This window comes from Phycodurus eques, chromosome 7 (assembly GCF_024500275.1).
Source record: "Phycodurus eques isolate BA_2022a chromosome 7, UOR_Pequ_1.1, whole genome shotgun sequence".
Lineage (NCBI taxonomy): Eukaryota > Metazoa > Chordata > Actinopteri > Syngnathiformes > Syngnathidae > Phycodurus > Phycodurus eques.
The window spans coordinates 3,772,315-3,792,874 of NC_084531.1; the positions used below are offsets into that span (position 1 = coordinate 3,772,315).

Genomic DNA, 20,560 nt, shown 5'->3' on the forward strand with positions numbered 1-20,560 from the left:
CATGAGGGTTCTTGCTCTGATAAGGAAACATTGCGAAAGGTTACATGATGGCGGACAATTGGGTTAGAGTGGTGCTGTCGTGATACATGTCCAAATCTGTAGGTCCTCTTCAAATCAGTACATTTGATTGGTTGAAAGCCACGACTCATGTGATGGGAACGCAGACCTGCAATCTTTAAAAAAAAAAATTTAAAAAAAAAATACAATTTATAAACAGCATCATGTATTTCATCGATACGTGACAATATTTGTCGATATAATATTCGATATTTGTGACAATAATTATTTTGAGATCAGTTTAAAATGAGGCATAGCAAGACCCCTTGACCAGGAACCTTATGATTTGAGATGGAACTTTTAATCTTGTGCTGAATGTCCTTCACAACAAACAAATTGTTTCTTAGACACTGTAGAATTCCCGCCACCACCCATGTTGTTTGTCGTCTTTTTATTTTGTGGAGCCTTGAATTCTTCCCAGTGGGGGCCAAGTAACTGCTGAGTTTATCAACACCAACTGAGATAAGGTCCATCCACTCTTTTCTGTGATCCAAGTCCCAGACCTTTTTCACCCAATACTAAAACTCAGACATGCGAGCAAGTCAGTAGGCCCTTCTGAGCTCGAAGGGTGACCAGGAGCTCACACCGTCCTCCTTATCCCAGGAAGTGTGAGCCTCCACATTGAGAGGGAGACCGGTGTGACTTTCGGCTGCCTCCTCAGTCACAATTTTGGATACCAAGTCGCTGTTCGTGTAGGGAGGACAAGGGAAGGAGGAGGGCGGGGCTGAGTAGGAGTTGCTTGAGGTTAACAGGTGGTAGTGCGCATCCTCGAGCGAGTGCAGCGTATAGGACTGGCTGCTGGAACCCAGGACCATGGACGAGCCTTGGCTTGGCTGGTTGGGGCTCCCCTGGGATTCTGGACTGGGCATGGACGATGGGACGCTGACAGAAGCCAAGTTGTCTGGACAGAGAGGATCCACCTGAGGAACTGGCTCTGGAACCGACTGCTCCCACGCGTCTCTCTGAGGGTGAGAAAACAAGATAAAGAGCAATATTTCTCTACAAGGTGCACCAGCTATTGAGTACTTTTGGTGGAGTGAAGAGATTCCTAAAGTGTGGAACGAGTATCACTAGTGGTCAGCGAATCACTGAATTCATTGTTCAAATTTTGAATACTGGCTTCAACTTAAAAAATAAAAAAATAAATAAAAAATACAAATCCAGGACAATATAATTGTTAAGTACATTTATGTTGTCATTAACTTTAAAGTGGAATAAATTCACATTTAATAATTTTAAAATGTTTGTTCTTAAACATTTTATTTAACTTTTATGTGCAAAAAATTTTTAGTAGAATCATTATTTAATTGCAGTTTTTACTCTCCAATATATAAGCGCAGTGCTGATGTTTAAACTGCACAATGTTACAGTGGCTATCAAAATTAGTTTTTTCTTTTTTTAGGAATAAAGCTTCTGCCTGATTTTTGATGAACACTTAGGCCTACAATGCTACTGTATATTTATGTTGGTCATAATGGTGGTACTTGGAGAGCTAAGTATTTTTTTGAGGTGGTACTTGTGAAGAGTTCAGGAACCACATTAGCTAAATGATCAACAATCCTGTATATCCTTACATACAGTAACTGAAGTCTTGCATATTTGACTTGCTCAATACTGACTAATGACTGATTACAGTGTTGAGTATGTTTGTGTTTGGGGGTTGAGGGGGGGGGGGGTAGTTCCTCTTCGATTAAATCAGACAATCACAAAGTCAGACAAGAGCATCTTGCCTGGGATAAGAGAAAACAATGTTAATCAGAGCAATGTTTCCCAACTGTTATCGAGCCGAAGCCCAATTTGAAAATCTCACGGGCACGCAACCTAACAAAAATGTCACAAAAAGTAAGGATACAGAAAAAAATGATGATCACTTTACTCACACATCATCCTACTCAGTGTGAAATCTGGGCTTGTATAATTAAACCACAAGATAGATACTTTAAAACCTGCGAACAAAATGCTAATTTGTAGCCACGAAATCGGTAAAGTGTGCACATGAAATACTCATATGTGGTCACGAAGCTCCGTGTTAGACATTTGTGGAAGCCAATCAGGAGTACCTTCTCCAGAAAGGATAAGTTGGAGGTAGAGCAGTGATTCCCAACCTTTATGTAGCCAGGGCACATATTTTACAATTGAAAAATCTCGCGGCACACCAACGAACAAAAATGTCACAAAAAGTGGATACATTAATTACTGTGAGTACTTCCTGCCATCTAATAGAAGAGCATTTATTTGTTCTGTCTGTCACTATGCCTCACTGGCATAAATAGATGAATAAAGATACATTATTTCTTGGAAATAATTTTCTTTTTTGAGCAATTAAGTAAAATTGTATCATTTCCCAAAGCACACCTGAAGAGCGCTCACGGCATACTAATGTGCCACGGCACACTGTTTGAGAATCACTGAGGGAGACTGTTCGTCCGTCCATCAGTCTGTCCGTCCGTCCGTCCGTCCGTCCATCCGTCCATCCATCCATCCATCCATCCATCCGGGGTCAGGTCACATGGGCAGCATCTTAATAAGGGAAGCCCCTCCCAGATGACCGAGCTTCTCACCCCATCTCTAAGGCTGAGCCCAGACACCCTGCAGAGGAAACTCATTTCGGTCACTTGTATCTGTGATCCCCCTCCTTGAGCCATCACCTTATCGTGTTGGAGGGGTTTGTGGGTCCTAATGATCCTAGGAGCTAAGTTGTCGGGAGGTTTATGGCCCTAGTAGTGTCAACCAGGGCAAACAGGTCCAAGGTGAGGGACCAGACAAAGCATGTCTCAAAGACCTCCTAGGATGAGATTTTTTATTTTTTTCAATGTTTTCTCCTGGCCCTTGAGCGCCGTGTGGCTGGGCCTAGGGGTCTCATCCACTGCCAGGGCTTTCCCACAGGGGAGTTTTTTAACCACCTCGGTGATCTCAACCCCAGAGATAGGAGAGCCCGCCACAGAGTCCCCAGACGCTGGTGCCTCATGGGAAGACTTGTCGGTGGAATTGAGGAGGTCTTCAAAGTATTCGGCCCACCGACTCGCAACGTCCCAAGCTGAGGTTAGCTGTGCCCTATCCCCACTATGCACAGTGCTGATGGTGCACTGCTTCCCCCTCCTGAGACGCTGGACGGGGAGAACATGCAAACTCCACACAGGCGGGGACGGGGATTGAACCCGGGTCCTCAGAACTGTGAGGCTGACGGTCTAACCAGTCGGCCACCGTGCCGCCTGGGCCTAAGTCATGAGGCTTTAATCATCTTGAAAGCTCCTTCAGATTAGTTAACCAGTTTATCCATTGTTGGTTTAGGATTTCAGGAATTTGCTCACCCCAGCCAACGTTTCTTCCCAAATTCCCATAGAATTGCTGCAAGGTACTCTGGATCATACACTAAACTCATGAATGATAAAATCTCCCGACAAGTATGTACACGCTCTTTGCAATGTAGGCAGATGTCACTTTCCAGACACCAGTGGAGTCCCAAGGCGCTTTCCACCAGAAGTTGATGTCTGTCCAAGTTAAGTACACTTACATGTTTTTTTTTCTCTCTCAGGAATGGATTGCAGAACATCCCGACTGTTGCGGATACATTGTGTAAGATGAAAGCTTCCTTTAAGGCAAAAGTCACTGAGGTCATGAATGAGCTCCACTGCTTTCTCCAGTCAGCTTTTTGTGTCAGTCACCTCATCAGAAAAGCTGCTTTGATGGTCATCTGGAGTCCTCCTCAAAGTGCACGCACAGCTTCAAGTTGACACTGCATTCTGTACTCTGCAGTTTCCTTAGTAAAATCTTCATTGTGCCACCATAAGAATCGAAGAAAGTCCTTGTCCACCTCTGCCATTCTGACATGATAAAACAGATTCCACAACAGGCATTAAGGCAATGGGCTCTTGTCTGAAATTAGAAGCACTCCTGTCAAGTAACTTGTTAGATTTGGGCCCTACAAAAGTCAATCATTCATGGATGCATTTGTCTCCACAGTCAAAGACAAAAACCTTCTGTTGAATGAATTGTAAACACCATGATGAGGTTTGTGCAACACACTACTGTATCTAAAGCAGCCTGCAACTCGTCTTGGGGAACCATTTCAGCAAACACCCTGCTGATGACATCATCGAGAAACTGTGTACTCTTGATGGAATTTCTCATTTCTTTCCATTTTCCTATTAAAGAAGTAAGCCGCCGTAGGACAACAAAGTGATTGTTTGGGAAAACCCTCTCTTTGTTTCTAAATGGCAGATTTAAAATGTAGTGTCCATCATGCAATTTTACATATTACTCCATTATTTCAATGAATGGCGGCACGGTGGTCGACTGGTTAGAGCGTCAGCCTCACAGTTCTGAGGACCCGGGTTCAATCCCTGGCCCCGCCTGTGTGGACTTTGCATGTTCTCCCCGTGCCTGCGTGGGTTTCCTCCCACATCCCAAAAACATGCATGAATTGGAGACTCTAAATTGCCCGTAGGCATGACTGTGAGTGCGAATGGTTGTTTGTTTCTATGTGCCCTGCGATTGGCTGGCAACCAATTCAGGGTGTACCCCGCCTCCTGCCCGATGACAGCTGGGTTAGGCTCCAGTACGCCCGCGACCCTAGTGAGGAGAAGCGGCTCAGAAAATGGATGGATGGATTTCAATGAATTTTGCCTCTTGACATTTTCACATAATCCTAAGGCTCTTTTTCATTAAAGTCTCATACTGCATTTCCAACAGCAGCTTTATTGACTCCACAGATAACTCGGTTCACAGAAACAGAATGACAGTCATCATTATTATTTTTCTAGTCTTTACATGAGCCACTGACAACCCTTCCCAGCAAGGTTTTTAATGGCAAAGGGTCAATCTTCTTGACGATTTCAAACCTCCCGAGGTTCCAGCAACTAAGTAGCGTTGGTTCCAATTAATAACTCCACTTCTGCAGGGATTTCTGGGATGTGAATGTGATCAAGGTACAGACACTAGAAACATTGAAAATAAAAGGAGGGTTTGAGATGAGGCCACCCAACCATCAATTTAAAGAATTTGCATCAAATACCTCACGAAAAAAGATCACCGATACCGCAATGAATTTTTCAAATGAGTTGTGAAATGAGCTACAAATCTTTTCAAGCTGGAGATGTGACATAATGTTGCACACCCACTGTGAATATGTTGGTGGCGATGGAGACTTGCAATTTTGGAATGTCAAGCGGTTAGCGATGAAAATGCAAATAATTGCAAATGACTCCTTGAGACGCCATCGTTTATTTGTGCCACTCCCAAAAAATTGGAATGTAAGGATTCGGGACTATTGCTTTTTTTTTTTACAAATGTAAGAGAATGTGTGAAAAATTTCTGACCAGAACAGGGTAAGGCTTGAACATAGCTAGAACATATGTGCCAAAGATATAAATATGTGCAAGTTGGGTCTACAGTAGGATATCTTTTGGCCCGTTTAACCCTGGAGAGGTGCAGCCGATTGAATACTTTAAATTGTAACAATCTGTGTCAGACACACAGAGACGACGTATGCATCCGACCAACAGCCCTCTCCCAGGTTTCTTCACGGTACGTTGTATTTCCATATCCAGATCCTCCTCCTACTGCCTCTGGAGTGGGCGCAACGAATAATATTTTATGGATTGAATAGCCGAGACACACCACCCGACATACAAGGCCTAATCGTAAGACAGTCGTCAAAGGGGTCAAATGGCCTGCGTGGAAGGACACGATGGAAATGTATTACGAAGAAAGTTGGTTAATTTGTTCTCTCTGACAAGGTGATCAAACGTCACAAATGTGCCGTCCACAAACTGATCTGCCACGCTTCTTATGTCTTTTTTTTTTTATCCCAAATATAAAAAGCCTTGTCTATCAAAGAGAGTCCCAAGAAAAAGTTAGAAGCTAAAGGCATGGACACCAAAGTTTGGGTCTGAATGTTTGTGAAATTGGGTCCATATACGCACGCTTCCTCTTACAACTGGATTACCGGTGTGTGAAGCCACTGCTAGGGGTAGAGGAGCACATTACAGTGAAGCCAGAGAGGTTGAACGGCAAGAATATTGTTCCATAAGAGCCCAGTCTGGGCCACACCCACTCAAAGAGGTTCTATACCAATCAACTAATTTGTCTACATTCGCCGCCCACTAGTAATCCAGGAAATTAGCAAAGGCCAGCCGCCAGACACTCTTGCTCTCTCAAGAACTGCCTTTCGCACCCGAGGAAGTTTTGTTCCAAATAAATGTACTAATATGTCTGTCAAATTCCTTAAAGAATGATTTGGGAAGGAAAATTGTGACGGTGAAATAAATATAAAATTTTAGGAAGACAACCATCTTCATTGAATTAGCACGTCCAGCCAGAGATAGAGGTAGAGTATACCACCGGAGAAGATCCTCCTTAATATTTCCCAAGACATTTTTGAAATTATGATTAAATACATCCTTATAGTTTGCTGTAACATTCACACCCAGGTATTTCATTAGACCCGTAGTAATTTTGAACGTAAAAGCAACAAAAGAGAGCTCTCGAGCCGAGTTGTTTATAGGAACATCGTACGCTTTTCGTGAGATTAATTTTATAACCAGATTATTTTCCAAATTGAGAAATTATGTCCAAGCGTTTTGGGATTGTATTATCGGGATCAGAAATAAATAGCAATTAGTCATACAATGAAACTTTATGGACAAGGCCACCCCTTGTTTTGCTGTGCATGTCCACATTGGATTATAAAGCAATGGCGAGAGGTACAATGGCTAAATCGAAAAGAAGAGGTGACAGTGGACAGCCCTGTCTTGTGGTTCTTGGAAGGGTGAAATATTGGGAGTGACAGTTGTTGCTCCTCACTCTGGCCTGTGGCGAGGTATATAGTGCTGGGCCAAATCCCAATTTATTCAGTTTTAAGTTTAAAGAGATGTCTGCATTCAATCCGATCAAAAGCTTTATGTGCGTCCAACGGGATTTGTATTTCAGGGGAATACAGATTTTGAATAGGATACATTATATTAAAAAGATGCCGAAGATTATGAAATGACTGCCTCTCCTTTATGAAGCCCATCTGATCTGGATGTACAATTTTGGACACCAGTGTCTCCAACCGCTCTAAAATAATTTTTGTTAGTATCTTATAGTCGTTAGTAAGCAAACTAATAGGACGGTAGGATTCATAATTTGTGGGATCTTTGTCTTTTATATGAATCGCAGAAATAGTAGCCTGTATCATGGACAAGGGAAGTTTCCTTTGTTTAAATGCGTCAGCGTAAACTAAGTTCAATGTGGGCAGCAATTTGGTAGAAAATGCTTAGAACTCGGTTGAGTACACATCGGGACCCTGAACTTTTCCGTTCTTCATTGTTTTGAGTGCCTGGACAATTTGGCTCTCTCTGCTCCATAATACTTTCTGTGAAGTGCAGGGGGCGGGTTAGCTTACTCGCAGGTTGCCATGTTTCCTGTGTCTATCCCTCCAAAAAAGAATAACTACTTTTCTTTTAAAAACAAGTTACACTGTCTTGAAAATTGCTTATGTAATGTAATTTATTGTACACATCTAAAAATATCAGAACAACCGGCCCAATGTTTATTGTTTTATCGACAAGGCAAAGTCGACCAGCCCATGAGGAAGTGCTTTGAAGATTTATACACGTCTTTTGTCAGCTCAATTTTGTATATATTACACCACAAATGACTCTCAGATGTCTCAATAGAGTATCTAAAGCTCACAAAGTGTTTCTGTAATTGACAATATGTGACAGACGCGAACTTTGGCTTGCTGTGTCATAACATTGGATGATGAAGGCATCGATCTCCGGGCCAAAAACGGTACAACACTTTATGTCCAAAAACGCCGGGCGATTTTCACCAAAATTTATGAGGACGTTCTTATTTATGCCCACATACACCTCTGAAAATATCAGAACAATAGGCTTGGTATTTAAGATTTTATAGACCAAAGGTTTTCCTCTCCATTGAAGATCGTTTGGATGAAGCCTGCAAGGATGCGGCACCCGCCGTGTTTGTATCATTTTAATAATGACACCCTAATACAGTGGCGAAAATGTATGGTCCGTGGGCCAGCACCGGCCCGTCAGGGGGTCAGAGCCGCCCGTGGAGATGGAGAACACATTCACTGCTATTTTTCAATAAAAGTAACTGTTGTTCGTAATTTTGTCCATTGGAGGGCGCACTGACGACACTTCAATGACATTGATGCACTTGCATGAGGAAATGCTGTGCCACCTTTGCACTGTAGTTTGTGAAAGTAAATACATCCATCCATCCATCCATCCATTTTCTGAGCCGCTTCTCCTCACTAGGGTCGCGGGCGTGCTGGAGCCAATCCCAGCTGTCATCGGGACAGGAGGCGGGGTACACCCTGAACTGGTTGCCAGCCAATCGCAGGGCACATACAAACAAACAACCATTCGCACTCACAGTCACACCTACGGGCAGTTTTAAAGTCTCCAATTCATGCCTGTTTTTGGGATGTGGGAGGAAACCGGAGTGCCCGGAGAAAACCCACGCAGGCACGGGGAGAACATGCAAACTCCACACAGGCGGGGCCGGGGATTGAATCCGGGTCCTCAGAACTGTGAGGCTGACGCTCTAACCAGTCGGCCACCGTGCCGCCAAAGTAAATACATCCTGTTGAAATATTTTTATATTTCAAAATTTTAGTCAAAGGCTTGAGTTCAAAAGAGGTTGGTTTGGTGGAACCTTTTTGTGTTTTTCATACATTGCCACAATTTGTATGTATGTTTATGTATACATTTGCAAAGGTTGAATAATTGAACTGTTATCCTCCAATGATTGGCAACAACATTTGCAACAAGATGATACTCAATAAATAATAATCATTTGCACCAAAACAATGGGAACATTTTGGAATTGTTTTTATTTATAGCCTTTTAAGCCACAAACATAGTGGTCTGGTCGACTTGCGATCAAATTGGGGCGAATGTGACAAACTAAAATGAGTTTGACACCCATGCACTAATAAATTAGCAATTTTTCAGCATATCAAATTCGCAATTGTCGATTGAAGATCATTTTGGGGGGCTAGCTGTTGTTCATATGATATACCAACTTTAAACAAAGCCGGTGTTTGGAAACTCAAGCAAGCTGTCCTTTTTTTTATTTATTATAATTTTTTTTTTCTGTCCTCTGGACAGCTACGCTGTATAAAATATGAGATGAAAAAGGGGTGTTCCAAATGCAATTTATGATTTAACAATTGCTCCAAAAATGATGGATATCATTGCAAAGGACTGCCCATCACATTTGCTTGAGCAAAAAATACATAGACAATACAAAGAGAAGTTGTTGGTGAAATATGGACCATGAAGACCACATACGTCCTGTAAGAGTTAATAGCATTAACTAGTTTTAATATAATTACAGTCTATTAAAGGTACATTTGTTTCGACTTTTGTGGCGCCTCCTGAAACCACGGCGCCCTTAGCATTCACCTATTCGGCGTATTGGGTGGGGTGGCCATGCACTGACGTCATAGTTTGAGCAGTTACACGGCCATGTTGGAGGTACAGGATACGAATACAACATTGGATGGGCAGGGATAGAAATGCACGGGAATAAATGATTTGAAGATGTCTTTATCCTGAAAATGTGTGGGAAATCACACAGAAACTACTCAAGCGAATCGAGAAGCAAGAACAAGAACAGTCTATTCTCCTGTATGCTCCCATCTCTCCCGTAAACATTCCTGCAATACCTTGCGCTTTCCCACAATATCATAAATATTATCGTACCCCATGATTAATTAATACAGTGACAAAACCGATCCGTGAGCTTTAGATAACGTTACATCCCTAAAACCAAGCTCTCTTTTCCTGTAGGAATTAGATTTTATATTCCAAAATGTTTGATTTTTAAGAACTTTTCACATTCACAGTCATGCAGTGCACCAAATAAACAACTGATGTTGCTTTGATTGATTTATTTCCAATGTTTCTTTACATTGTTGATGTTTGTTAACAGGGCAGACGTTTGTGCCAAAGTTCCCTCTCCTCTCCTTAGATTTGACTGCAGACACAGCGTTCTCGTTTCTGATGTTTGAATATCTCCAAAAATTGGATCAGACAAGAGTTTGACCTGATATTCCACAAAGCGAACAACATCATTGAAACGTGGCCTGTGATGCTGATTCTCACTGTAAAAAATCATTCTCTTGATATAAAAGGAAGTATTGACAGAATGAGTTTGATCTTGGCAGGCATATCCAGTTCTCTAATGTCGTGGAAATCAGACAGGAAAATCATTGCAGGGCATAATCCTGGAGTGAAGAAACATTTTCTGCTTTGACAACAGGCCAAATGTGTACTTTTAAGCGTTAATCTAAGATCTTTGTCTGTTAATCTGTGGTGGCAAAAGTACTCACATTTTGAAATGAATTAGAAGCACCGATTGTGTGAAAAATTACTCAAGTAAAAGTATTCATTAACTCCTGTACTTAAGTAAAAGTAAAAAAGTACACACATACGTTTGTAAATCGGTACAAAACTAAATGTGAATTTTTACTGCCAGTTAAAAGCAATGTCAATTTTGATAACTTATCATAATGAAAAAAACCTGACAAAATATTTTCCCTCTTTTATTAACTTACATAGTGCACATACTAAGGCATGCACAAGACCCAATGCAGTTGCCGCAAATCATTCTTGGAGCTGATAAAATCAGTTCTAAGTCAGTCAAGAGCTCAACCGTAGTTTACTGTATCTCTATTTACGTCCTTTTTACGATATGTTGTCAATTGCATAAATTGAAAAAGGTAAAAAGCATACAGCGACTGAAATATGAATTTAACGCGTCACCATTTTTCTCACAAAATAAATTTCCAAAGGTGATGCTATTGACATGACTATTTCACCAGATGTTGGAAACAACCCAAGTAACCCATACATACAAAGAAAGTAGAACAAATAAGATCAGAAAGTTATGTATAATAATGTGAAACGACACAGGGGAAAAGTATTGCACACGCCAACTAGTATTTATTTGATACTTGGTGCAAAAGCCTTTGTTTGCATGACAGGTTCAAGATGACTCATGTATGGAGAAACTAGTCGCACGCATTGCTCTAGTGTGATTTTGGCCCATTCCTCCACACAAGCAGTCTTCAAATCCTGACGTTCCGTGGGCCTCTTTTATGGACCCCGAGTTTCAGTTCTTTCCCAAAAATTTCGATTGGATTCAAGTGAGGTGATTGGCTGGGCTATTCTACCAGCTTTATTTTTTTTCTTTGAAACCAAATGAGAGTCTCCTTGGCAGTGTTTTGGATCAATATCCTGAGGAAATTTCTACCCTCGTTTCTTTTTAATCATCCTTGTAGATGGCAGGAGATTTTTGTCAAGAATGTCTTGGTAGATTTGCCCATTCATCCTTCATTCAATCATGTGAAGTTTACCAGCCCCACACCAACATGATCCCACCTCAGAACTTTACTGTTGGTATGGTGTTTTAGGGTGACGTGTCGTGCTATTTCTCCTCCAAACGTAGTGTGCATTATGGCATCCAAAGAGTTCAGTTTCGCTCTCATCGGACCAGACGATATTCTCCCAGTATTTAACTGGCTTGTCTAAATGTTGTTCAGTAAACTTTAAACAAGCTTTGACGTGCTTTTTTTTTCCAGCAATGGAGTCTTGCGTGCATACAGGCCATGGAGGCGAACTGCATTACTCACTGTTTTCCTTGTGACAACAGTACCTGCTAATTCTAGGTCTTTTTTGAAGCTCCCCACAGGTGGTCCTTGGCTCTTGGACAACTCTTCTGATTATTCTTTGCACTCCTCTGTCAGAACTCTTGGGAGGAGGAGGAGCGATCGAGGCAAATTTATGGTGGTATGTTTGGCTTTCCACTGTTGAATTATGGCCCCAACCATGCTCATTGGAACATTCAGAAGCTTAGCTATGCGCCTGTAACCAATGCCATCGTTATGCTTTGCAACAATTACTTTGCAATGGTCTTGAGACAGCTCTTTGCTCTTACCCATCATGAGATGTCTTGACTCACACCTTGGCAATGAGACCTTTTTGTAGGCCATCTATTACAACTGAACCAGCTGATATTAATTTGCACTAACAAGGGGCTGGATTGCTGTTTAATTACTGATAGATTTTAGGTGTTGTGGTGAAAATGTCATGACAATAGCACCTTTGGAAATATATTTAGTGTGAAAAATGGTGAATTAAAGTGATATAAATTAAGCAAATAAGTGGCTAATTTGCCGACTGGTTAGCACATCTGCTTCACAGTTCTGGGGACTGGGGTTCAAATCCGGGCTCCGCGTGTGTGGAGTTTGCATGTTCTCCCCGTGCCTGGGTGAGTTTTCTCCGGGCACTCGTGTTTCCTCCCACATAACAAAAAAATTGCGTGGTAGGTTGATTGAAGGCTCTAAATTGCCCGTAAGTGTGAATGTGTGTTTGTTTATATGTGCCCTGCGATTGGCTGGCGACCGGTTCAGGGTGTACCCTGCCTCTCGCCGGAAGATAGCTGGGATAGGCTCCAGCACACCCGCGGCCCTCGTGAGGATAAGCGGTACAGAAAATGGATGGATGGAAAAATTCTAATAATTTTCTTCAAAAACAGACCAAGTCCAAATTTTTCACATAACTATAAAATTACACTAAATTGGTGTTATGCTTTGTGAGTAAAAGTAAATAACTGGTAAATGCACTAGAACTATATTCTCTTGAACTAACCCTTCACCTTAATTTTAATTAACCCTTAATCCTAACCCTTCAAAGAGAGAGACAAGCCACAATGATTGCACAGAGTCTGTTATCGTCGTCTTTGTTGCTATTCTCAAGATCCTGTCGACCCACCTGATTGCGACCAACATCAGCGAAGGCTTTCTCAAAGAATCTACGAACCGGATCACTATTACCAATCTCACCAACCGATGAGTTTCATGACATCATCGCTCTTGGACTGCTTCACACAATTATCGTATTTTAAGCTCACGTTCAAGCACAATCAAAGCCAAATAAGCAGCAGCTGAAATCATGGGCGCAGCCACATTTGAGGACGTATGTGATGAGTTTGAACTCTTCAAATACTCACCACTATTTTGAATACACAAATACACACTTACACACATACGCGCGCACACACACACACACACACACGAAGATTCCTACCATGTATACATGTGATGACTCTCCAGAGAAGGGAGGCAAAAGAGACGATAGGGCTGAAGAAGGCAGGAAAGATCCCCCAGAGCCTGAGAAGGTGGTGGTGGTGTTGCGGTATTCACTGAAAGTGTCAGGGTAGTAGGTGTCAATGAGAGAGAAGCTAGCTGTCTCACAGCCCAGTGGTCTGCCTCCAAAGGTGGATGGGTACATATCTGGTGAAATCTGCTTGGTAGATGCGCCGAAGTCTGAGTCCGATATGAAAGGACGCCTCATACCATAGTAGCTGGGTAACATATGAGACCCTGTAGGGAAGAGTGGGACAATTTTATGGACTCACTAAAACCAGGGCTGTTCAATTCCACTTTTTTTTTCAGATAATCACCGATAATAGTACTGAATACCAATACCACTAGTAATTTTGATTCATAAAATTTCAATTAACACAATGACACATAATTGTGAACAAAAACCTTTCTTTCTATCTGACGCACATGATGCTTCGGTGATGTGTCAAACCGCTGCAGTGTAGCGCCAACTCCTGGTTCGGAGGACTTAATCAATGTCCGATTTTTTTGTGCCTTAATTATCATGGCTGATATCGGCAGCCTTTTCGGAGTACCCGATACCTTGAAATAAGGCCAGTATTGGCCCGATACCGGTACCTGGTATTGGTACTCGCCCTTCCCTAACTAAAACAATCTACTTAAAACTTGTATGAGGCTATGTTAAAATACTACTTGCTCCACCCTAAAAACATGATACAGCTATACCGCAATATTAATTTAGCAATATGGTTGTCATTAGTCACTGATGGTGTAGTGGTACACTCGCCTGACTTTGGTGCAGGCAGCGTGGGTTCAGTTCCCACTCAGTGACGGTGAGAATGTGAGTGCGAATGGTTGTCCGTGTCTAAATGTGCCGTGCGACTGACTGGCGACCAGTTCAGGGTGTAGTCCGCCTTTCGCCCGAAGTCAGCTGGGATAGGCCGCAACGCCCCGCAACCCTAACCAGGATAAGCGGTGTTGGAATTGGATGGATGTTTGCCATTGTGGTTTTCAATAATGTAGAACTTTCTTTCATGAGACAGAGATGTGTTTCTAGCATTTTCCATCCATCCATTTTCTCTGCCACTGTCACAGCTGAGCTAGAGCCTACCCCAGCTGACTTGGGGAAAAGGCTCGGTACATCCTGGAGTGGTCGCCAGCTAATCACAGTTTTCAAATTCTCATTTTATTATTTAGCTTCATGACAGCGGTAACATATTAGAGACCACTCTCAATATTACATTGCATTCTAATCTAAGGCAAACCACAACTACAATAATAGACAACATGAATATTATTCTCTTAATATTTTGAAGTTGTACCTCATGTTGTGGCAGGGCGTATAAATTGAATAGCCTGTTTGGGCCTTCGTTCATTCATTCAAGTTTTTTTTCTGAAAGAGTAAATTTCCTCACCTGACATCTGAACGAAAGAAGGCGGAGTTGTTGAACCACTCTGTTAAGAAGAAAGAAATGACACACATGAATGACACTGAAATAAAATGTTGTTTTTTATTGGCAGCAAAAATCCGACAGGTATTTTTTTTTTGTACCAAGCAAAGTAATCAATTGAAATGAACACACAGAGAACTACAATCAAGGTCTACAAATATCTCCAAGACAATCAAGAGAAATTAAAGGATGTGCGTTAGAGTTGATAGTAGACCTCCATCACTGCAGGATAATGATAATACCATCATTACTGCTGTCTGTGAACGTACACTTGTTCATGTGGCATTCAGTTGTATTTTTAAATGAATGAGTCGTGTGGTCATGTACCTGCTCCATGTGGCAACTGCATTGAGGTCACTAAATGAATTGAATTGGCAAGTGATTGTCGTGGAAACATTTGGTAATTTAAACTTGAGTCAAACCGGACGACATACAAAAAGGTGACGATGGTGAGAGGTGGCATCGCTCAGGTGGTACAGTGGTCTGCCCTCTTTCTCCGATGACAATGAAGTAATACCTGCACACTGGAGTTAAGCAAAATCCTGATACTACAGCACCGTCAGTGTACGAACGCTATCATCAATAATGATTGAGTGAATTAGGTGCCATTGTTGAGTGCTAGAAGTAGAAATGTACTTTAGGTGAACGTTACCATTTTTTAAAAATAGAAATCCATTCCATAGCTAATTATATCAACTATGTATAGTACATCATATCTGTATAATTTTTTTTTGTAAAAACAATCCCTATGAATACATTTGAAAATGTTACAAAAAAAATCTGAAAGTAAAAAATATTGTAATGCATTCATACACTTGCACGACAATAATTTACTCTAGTATTTCAATAAATAAATAAATGTATTTAAATAAATAAAAATAAAAATACATTTAAATAAATCCTAAATTCACATATGTAATTTTTAAATTCCCAAATCTGCTACATTTACACACAATTTGGCTGTTTCATATGATTGATGTCACATGTGTGGGACCATTTTTGATTGTACATAGACAGTACATGGTTTTTGGAAAATTTGCAAACACTGTATTACAAAAGTCAATATAAACATTTTTGCTTGTGTAATGTTTGCCAGCATGTTTGTTTTAAGACATAAAGACTTTTAGAGTTTAGCAGCATGTGGAGCAAAGACAAGAGATAAGCTCTTGTATTTGCATATTGCCAACATGAAAGAGTTGCTATGAAGCCCCCGTGTAGGCAGGGAGGCAAGCAAATTTTGAGGACAGAATTTGAATGTGATTTGCCAATGCTAAGACTTCCTCTTATGGACCAGGTACGGCTCAGTGCATCTCTGAAGGCTGAGTATGGAAATGAACACATTTAAGTTCAGACTGCGTGTGTGGCTGTCTGGTTACGTGCCATCCTTTCTTTGAAAAATAAAACACACCCAAACAATAGTATCTTAAACAGCACAGATTTATGGTGTTCATATTCCCATATCCTGCATAGTTTTTAAGGTTTTTATTAGAACCATTGCTTTGTGATCAATAGCTATTTTCAAATGGCGTGTTAGGAAAGACTACATCCATAATACATTCATCTATCCATTTATCCTCACTAGAATCGCAGGCGTGCCGGAGCCATAATATATCAACGATGCAGTCGTTCCAATTCTATTCTGTCCCTTTCCCCAACAGTAGACAACTCACGCTGTGGTCAGTGTTTTTCTCAACACTCTCAATAGCCTTTTTATTCCCAAGGATGACGAAGGGCATTAAGCGGACATAAAGACATGGATGGCTTTCATACGCCTGTGTCTCTGTGCTTCACCTTTTGTAAACAGAAAAGTAAACAGTGAGATGAAAAGGCACTGAACTGGAGACCAAATAACCTCACACACGCATATATTGGCTTGTTGTCTAGTCATAGTATTAGACCCTGTAAAAAGGATGCACTATATTACGAAGACCTAACCACTGTGTTTTAAAGCTCCTGTTCCAAGCTCATGGCCACGTGTTATAGAACAGTAGCCTACGTACTGTATTAGCATTGACGAGAAATGGATAAAGCACATAACCAACAGAACACAATATTGGTTGCATACAAGATAAACTCGTTTAGGCAGCAATCAACAGCTGTGGTGCTAGGTTAAACGAATAAATAAATACTGGTGCACCAGCCAAGACACCTCATGTTTTGTTTTGTTTTGTTTAATTTTGTCCGAGCGTTAGTGTTCAGTTATTGTATGCAAGCTTGTACAAACTTCTCAGTACACTAATATTATCAAACATTGTTTAATTTTTTTTGTTACAACATGTACATTCATTAGCTTAGCATTAGCGTTCTTTTTTCGCCCCTCGCTGTATCTCGTGGTTTACATTGCGGGTTCAGTGCGTCGAGGATTTTTATTTATTATTACAGTACATTACAGCGCAGTTACTCAATTGCACGTCTGAGGTGATATTCTTCTTCAGCAAACTAATTAGCAAAGTTTCAATATTTCAAATGGTGGATTCACAACCCGGTTTTGACTCTTTCAGCAAAATTGCTCTTGTACTGTCTGTCAATCAACAGCTCTAAACACAGCATTCATTCTACGACCTTGTCAGTACTTAGTTTATGAAAACAAAGTAACAATGACCAGCTTTGTGATCAAAATAAAACAAACCAAGCTGTTGTTAATAACATTAAATATTGAAACAGAGTGATAACAGTGTAATATAACACGGTATTTACTGTATATTTTCTGCAACCCCTATAGTTCATTGTACACAATTCTACCTTGCTTCTGCTTTAAAGCAATTTGAAGAAGAAGAAGAAGAAGAATCAATCATTTCAATCACCTATTGGATGAACTTCAGAAGTGTGCTTTATTCATTTGTGTTCAGCACAGATTCAACTTTGCTTTGCTCACTCTGAGATACAACAGTGCCATTCATGTTCATCCTGCCATTTCTTACTGCTCTGTCACAGGTGGGCTTGAGCATATCACACCCAACATTGGCCAACAGCTGGGGTACACCCTGGAGCGACAACCATTTACACACGTATATCCTTACCTATATGCAACTTGTAGTCTTCGTTTAACCGAGCATGCATCTTTTTGAAGTGTGGGAGGAAACTGGAATGCCCTGAGAATCCAAAAACACAACTCTAAATGGAAAGGTCAAGGCCGAGCTTCGGACTCAGAACCTTTGACTGTGAGGCAGGAATTCTATCTCCATATTCTACCGTGCTGCCCTTCCTCAGTTGTGTCTTACATACTGTATACAAGGTATATTTATTTGTCTAATTCCAACATAAAAGCAAACACCTTCCTATTACAGCGTTCCGTCAGGTGGTTCGGATACAAAAAAAAAAAAAAAAAGTCTCGCTTGTGCATGTTGATGTGTAAAGCTAAGCCTGACTACAAGTAAGAATATGTGTTGTTGTGCTTTTCTGAGGCAACAATAGAGAAGTTGTCCGTGGCCTGTGCAAGGCCGCGGACAATACAGGCCTGCAGGTGTGTGTGGCTCAAACTTTGCATAAGCAGCCTCCTTCACGAGCTTTTCACTGTCTCTCTGTGGTACCTGTCCACCCCGCTCCCTCCTCCACACCACAGAAGTTTTTTGGAAAGCATGGCCATCACCATTGCTAGCATTGTATTAGTGTTCCTTTTGTGAGGATAGGACTGAGCGCTTTGTTATCCTCTCAGCACCGTGCTTAGCTATTTACAGATTGGCTTTGCTGGAGCTTGATGGCTTTTTTAAGCAAAGAAAGATGTGGGGGGGGGGGGGGGGGTGGTGCTTACAAGACAGACAATGGATCAACCATGGATCGTTAGGCCACATAACCAGCTTGAACATCAACAGGAGATTTTGAAAAGGCGACCAGCAGAATGTCAACTGTGGCTGTGAGCTTGGGTCAGGGAGGAAAAAATAAGAGGTGGGGAGCGACAGGAAGGGACAAAAGCAATGCGTTTTCGAGTATGTTGCACTTACACTGTATCTGGGCCCATTGGTCTGTCGGGATCGTTTCTCTGCCAACAGGTCTTTGACTGTGTGCTTGACTCGAACGCCCTGGTACACTCTCTTTGAATATTCTTGATAGGGCAACAAAATAGTGTGATTACACATGATCCAAATGCAGAAGCAGTTTTGATGTCTGATATATTGCAATTTCATGTACATGTCCATGATTGTCACCAGAAATGTGTTGATTTAAGTGTGTCACTGTTTTGGGTATTACGAGAGTCATGTATAAATGTCATGGAAATGATTTTTGGTAAGGTCAATGCAAATGGTATGCTAACTGGAAGTACTGCAAGTAAGTTTTGTATGGCATAACATTTAATTAAAACTTTAATCTGAAAAAAAGTACCATAAATGTTTGGAACTTCAATATTAGAAAGGGAACAGATGGTTAAACATCTTACAATTTCAATGACAACTGTAATTGTCTGGAAATAACATTCTGCACAAGATTTTAGACAAGCCCTAAATATGTAGTTATAATGGAGAATATATGATTATGATTATGGGAAAAAAATGCTTACATACAGGACATAATTTGTGGACTATGTACTATATAGTTTACTGGTTAGTATAACAAATACATGAGAACAAAAACAGCAACACAAATTATTTAGCCCTAAACATGAAAAACGGTTTAAAAACAAAAAAATATTCATTTTTCTCAAATAAAAACTAAAAATTATGAATATACATATAACAGAAGTAAAAGTCGCTTACCGGTGTCCATGATGTGGTTGATGAGTCTAACATACACAGGGGCCACTCTCTTCTTCTTCTGTTTGCCTACAGTAACTGAATACCAATGGTGAGCCCCATAGTGAGTGGTGTGCCTCTGTGAGAGCTTTAATTAAGCATGTCGTCAGGAGGGCAGGGACGCATGGAACATGCCACCTTACTTCACCACTGGAGATGTGAAGAGTGAGTTTTTTTTGTTTTTTAAAAGTCCTTTACCTATTTGTTTAAATGCAAATTTTGGGTAAGGACGTTTTTTGGAACTATTTGCATCTGCTTTCAAGATTCTGTGTTAGAAACATTGCGTGCATGACAGTGAGGTCGGGATGTGACCATACCTTTTGTAAGCGACACGTAGTCCATGTCACGCGGCTTTTAAATGCTCTTTCAAGCCAATCTCACATAGAATTGGGCTGAGAGGTGCTAGGAAGAAACGACACTTTAAGTTTTCAGGACACGGACACATTTACACAACAGACAAATATACAGGAAGTCCTGAATCTCAAAACAAAACAGCTGAAGTCTTGCATCTTAGATTAGCTCCTTTGGCTAGCAGAATAATTCTGATCTTGGAACTGAAGTTGTGTTCATTTAGTTTTCACGGTGTTCAATGACTGCGCATGATGTCTGACGATGCCAATCTGTGAACAAAGTAAAGAACATGTCTAAAAATGTCTCACTTGTTCATTGAGCTGAGGGTCAATCACCGCAAAGGTCGAAGGTGTTATGGCAATCAATATTAATAAAGTCATGATGCATACCTATGGACAGTGCTTGAGAAATTGATTAAACCACCACCCAGTTAAAGGTTTATACCACAGTTACATGGTTAATACACCAGTATAAATATATAAGCTCTTTAAGCAATTAAATATAATTACACTGAGTAACAATGTTTTTTTTTTGGTTGTTTTTCTGTTTGTAAGTTGTCTATTTTTTCAATTTTGCATCACTGAGTCAGAAAATGACATCCATTTCTCTTGTTCAGTTTAGGTTTTTTGCCAAGTTGTTCACAGTTTATTAATCAAATGTTACAAACTTTGCTTACTGCAAATTGAATAGTAGACATTGATAAAAGTAAGTATCTATCAATTGTACGTTATGTCCTCGTTCAAAATTCAGGGTATGAACCTCCATTTATTTGAACCTCTATAGTGAGAATACCTATACATATAAACAGAAACGTGGCCATAGTTCAA

At 40.8% G+C, this 20,560-nt stretch overlaps 1 protein-coding gene across 1 annotated transcript; it reads right to left on the reverse strand.

The window, feature by feature from the left end:
* Positions 1 to 173: 173 nt before the first annotated feature.
* LOC133405288 (POU class 2 homeobox associating-factor 2-like) lies at positions 174 to 19,508 on the reverse strand. The gene is given in 7 exon segments (XM_061682128.1): positions 174 to 1,019; positions 13,167 to 13,462; positions 14,620 to 14,659; positions 18,597 to 18,697; positions 19,347 to 19,408; positions 19,410 to 19,480; positions 19,482 to 19,508. Coding segments are annotated over 7 exon segments (1,017 nt in total). The 3' UTR covers positions 174 to 599.
* Between the last annotated feature and the right edge of the window lie 1,052 nt (positions 19,509 to 20,560).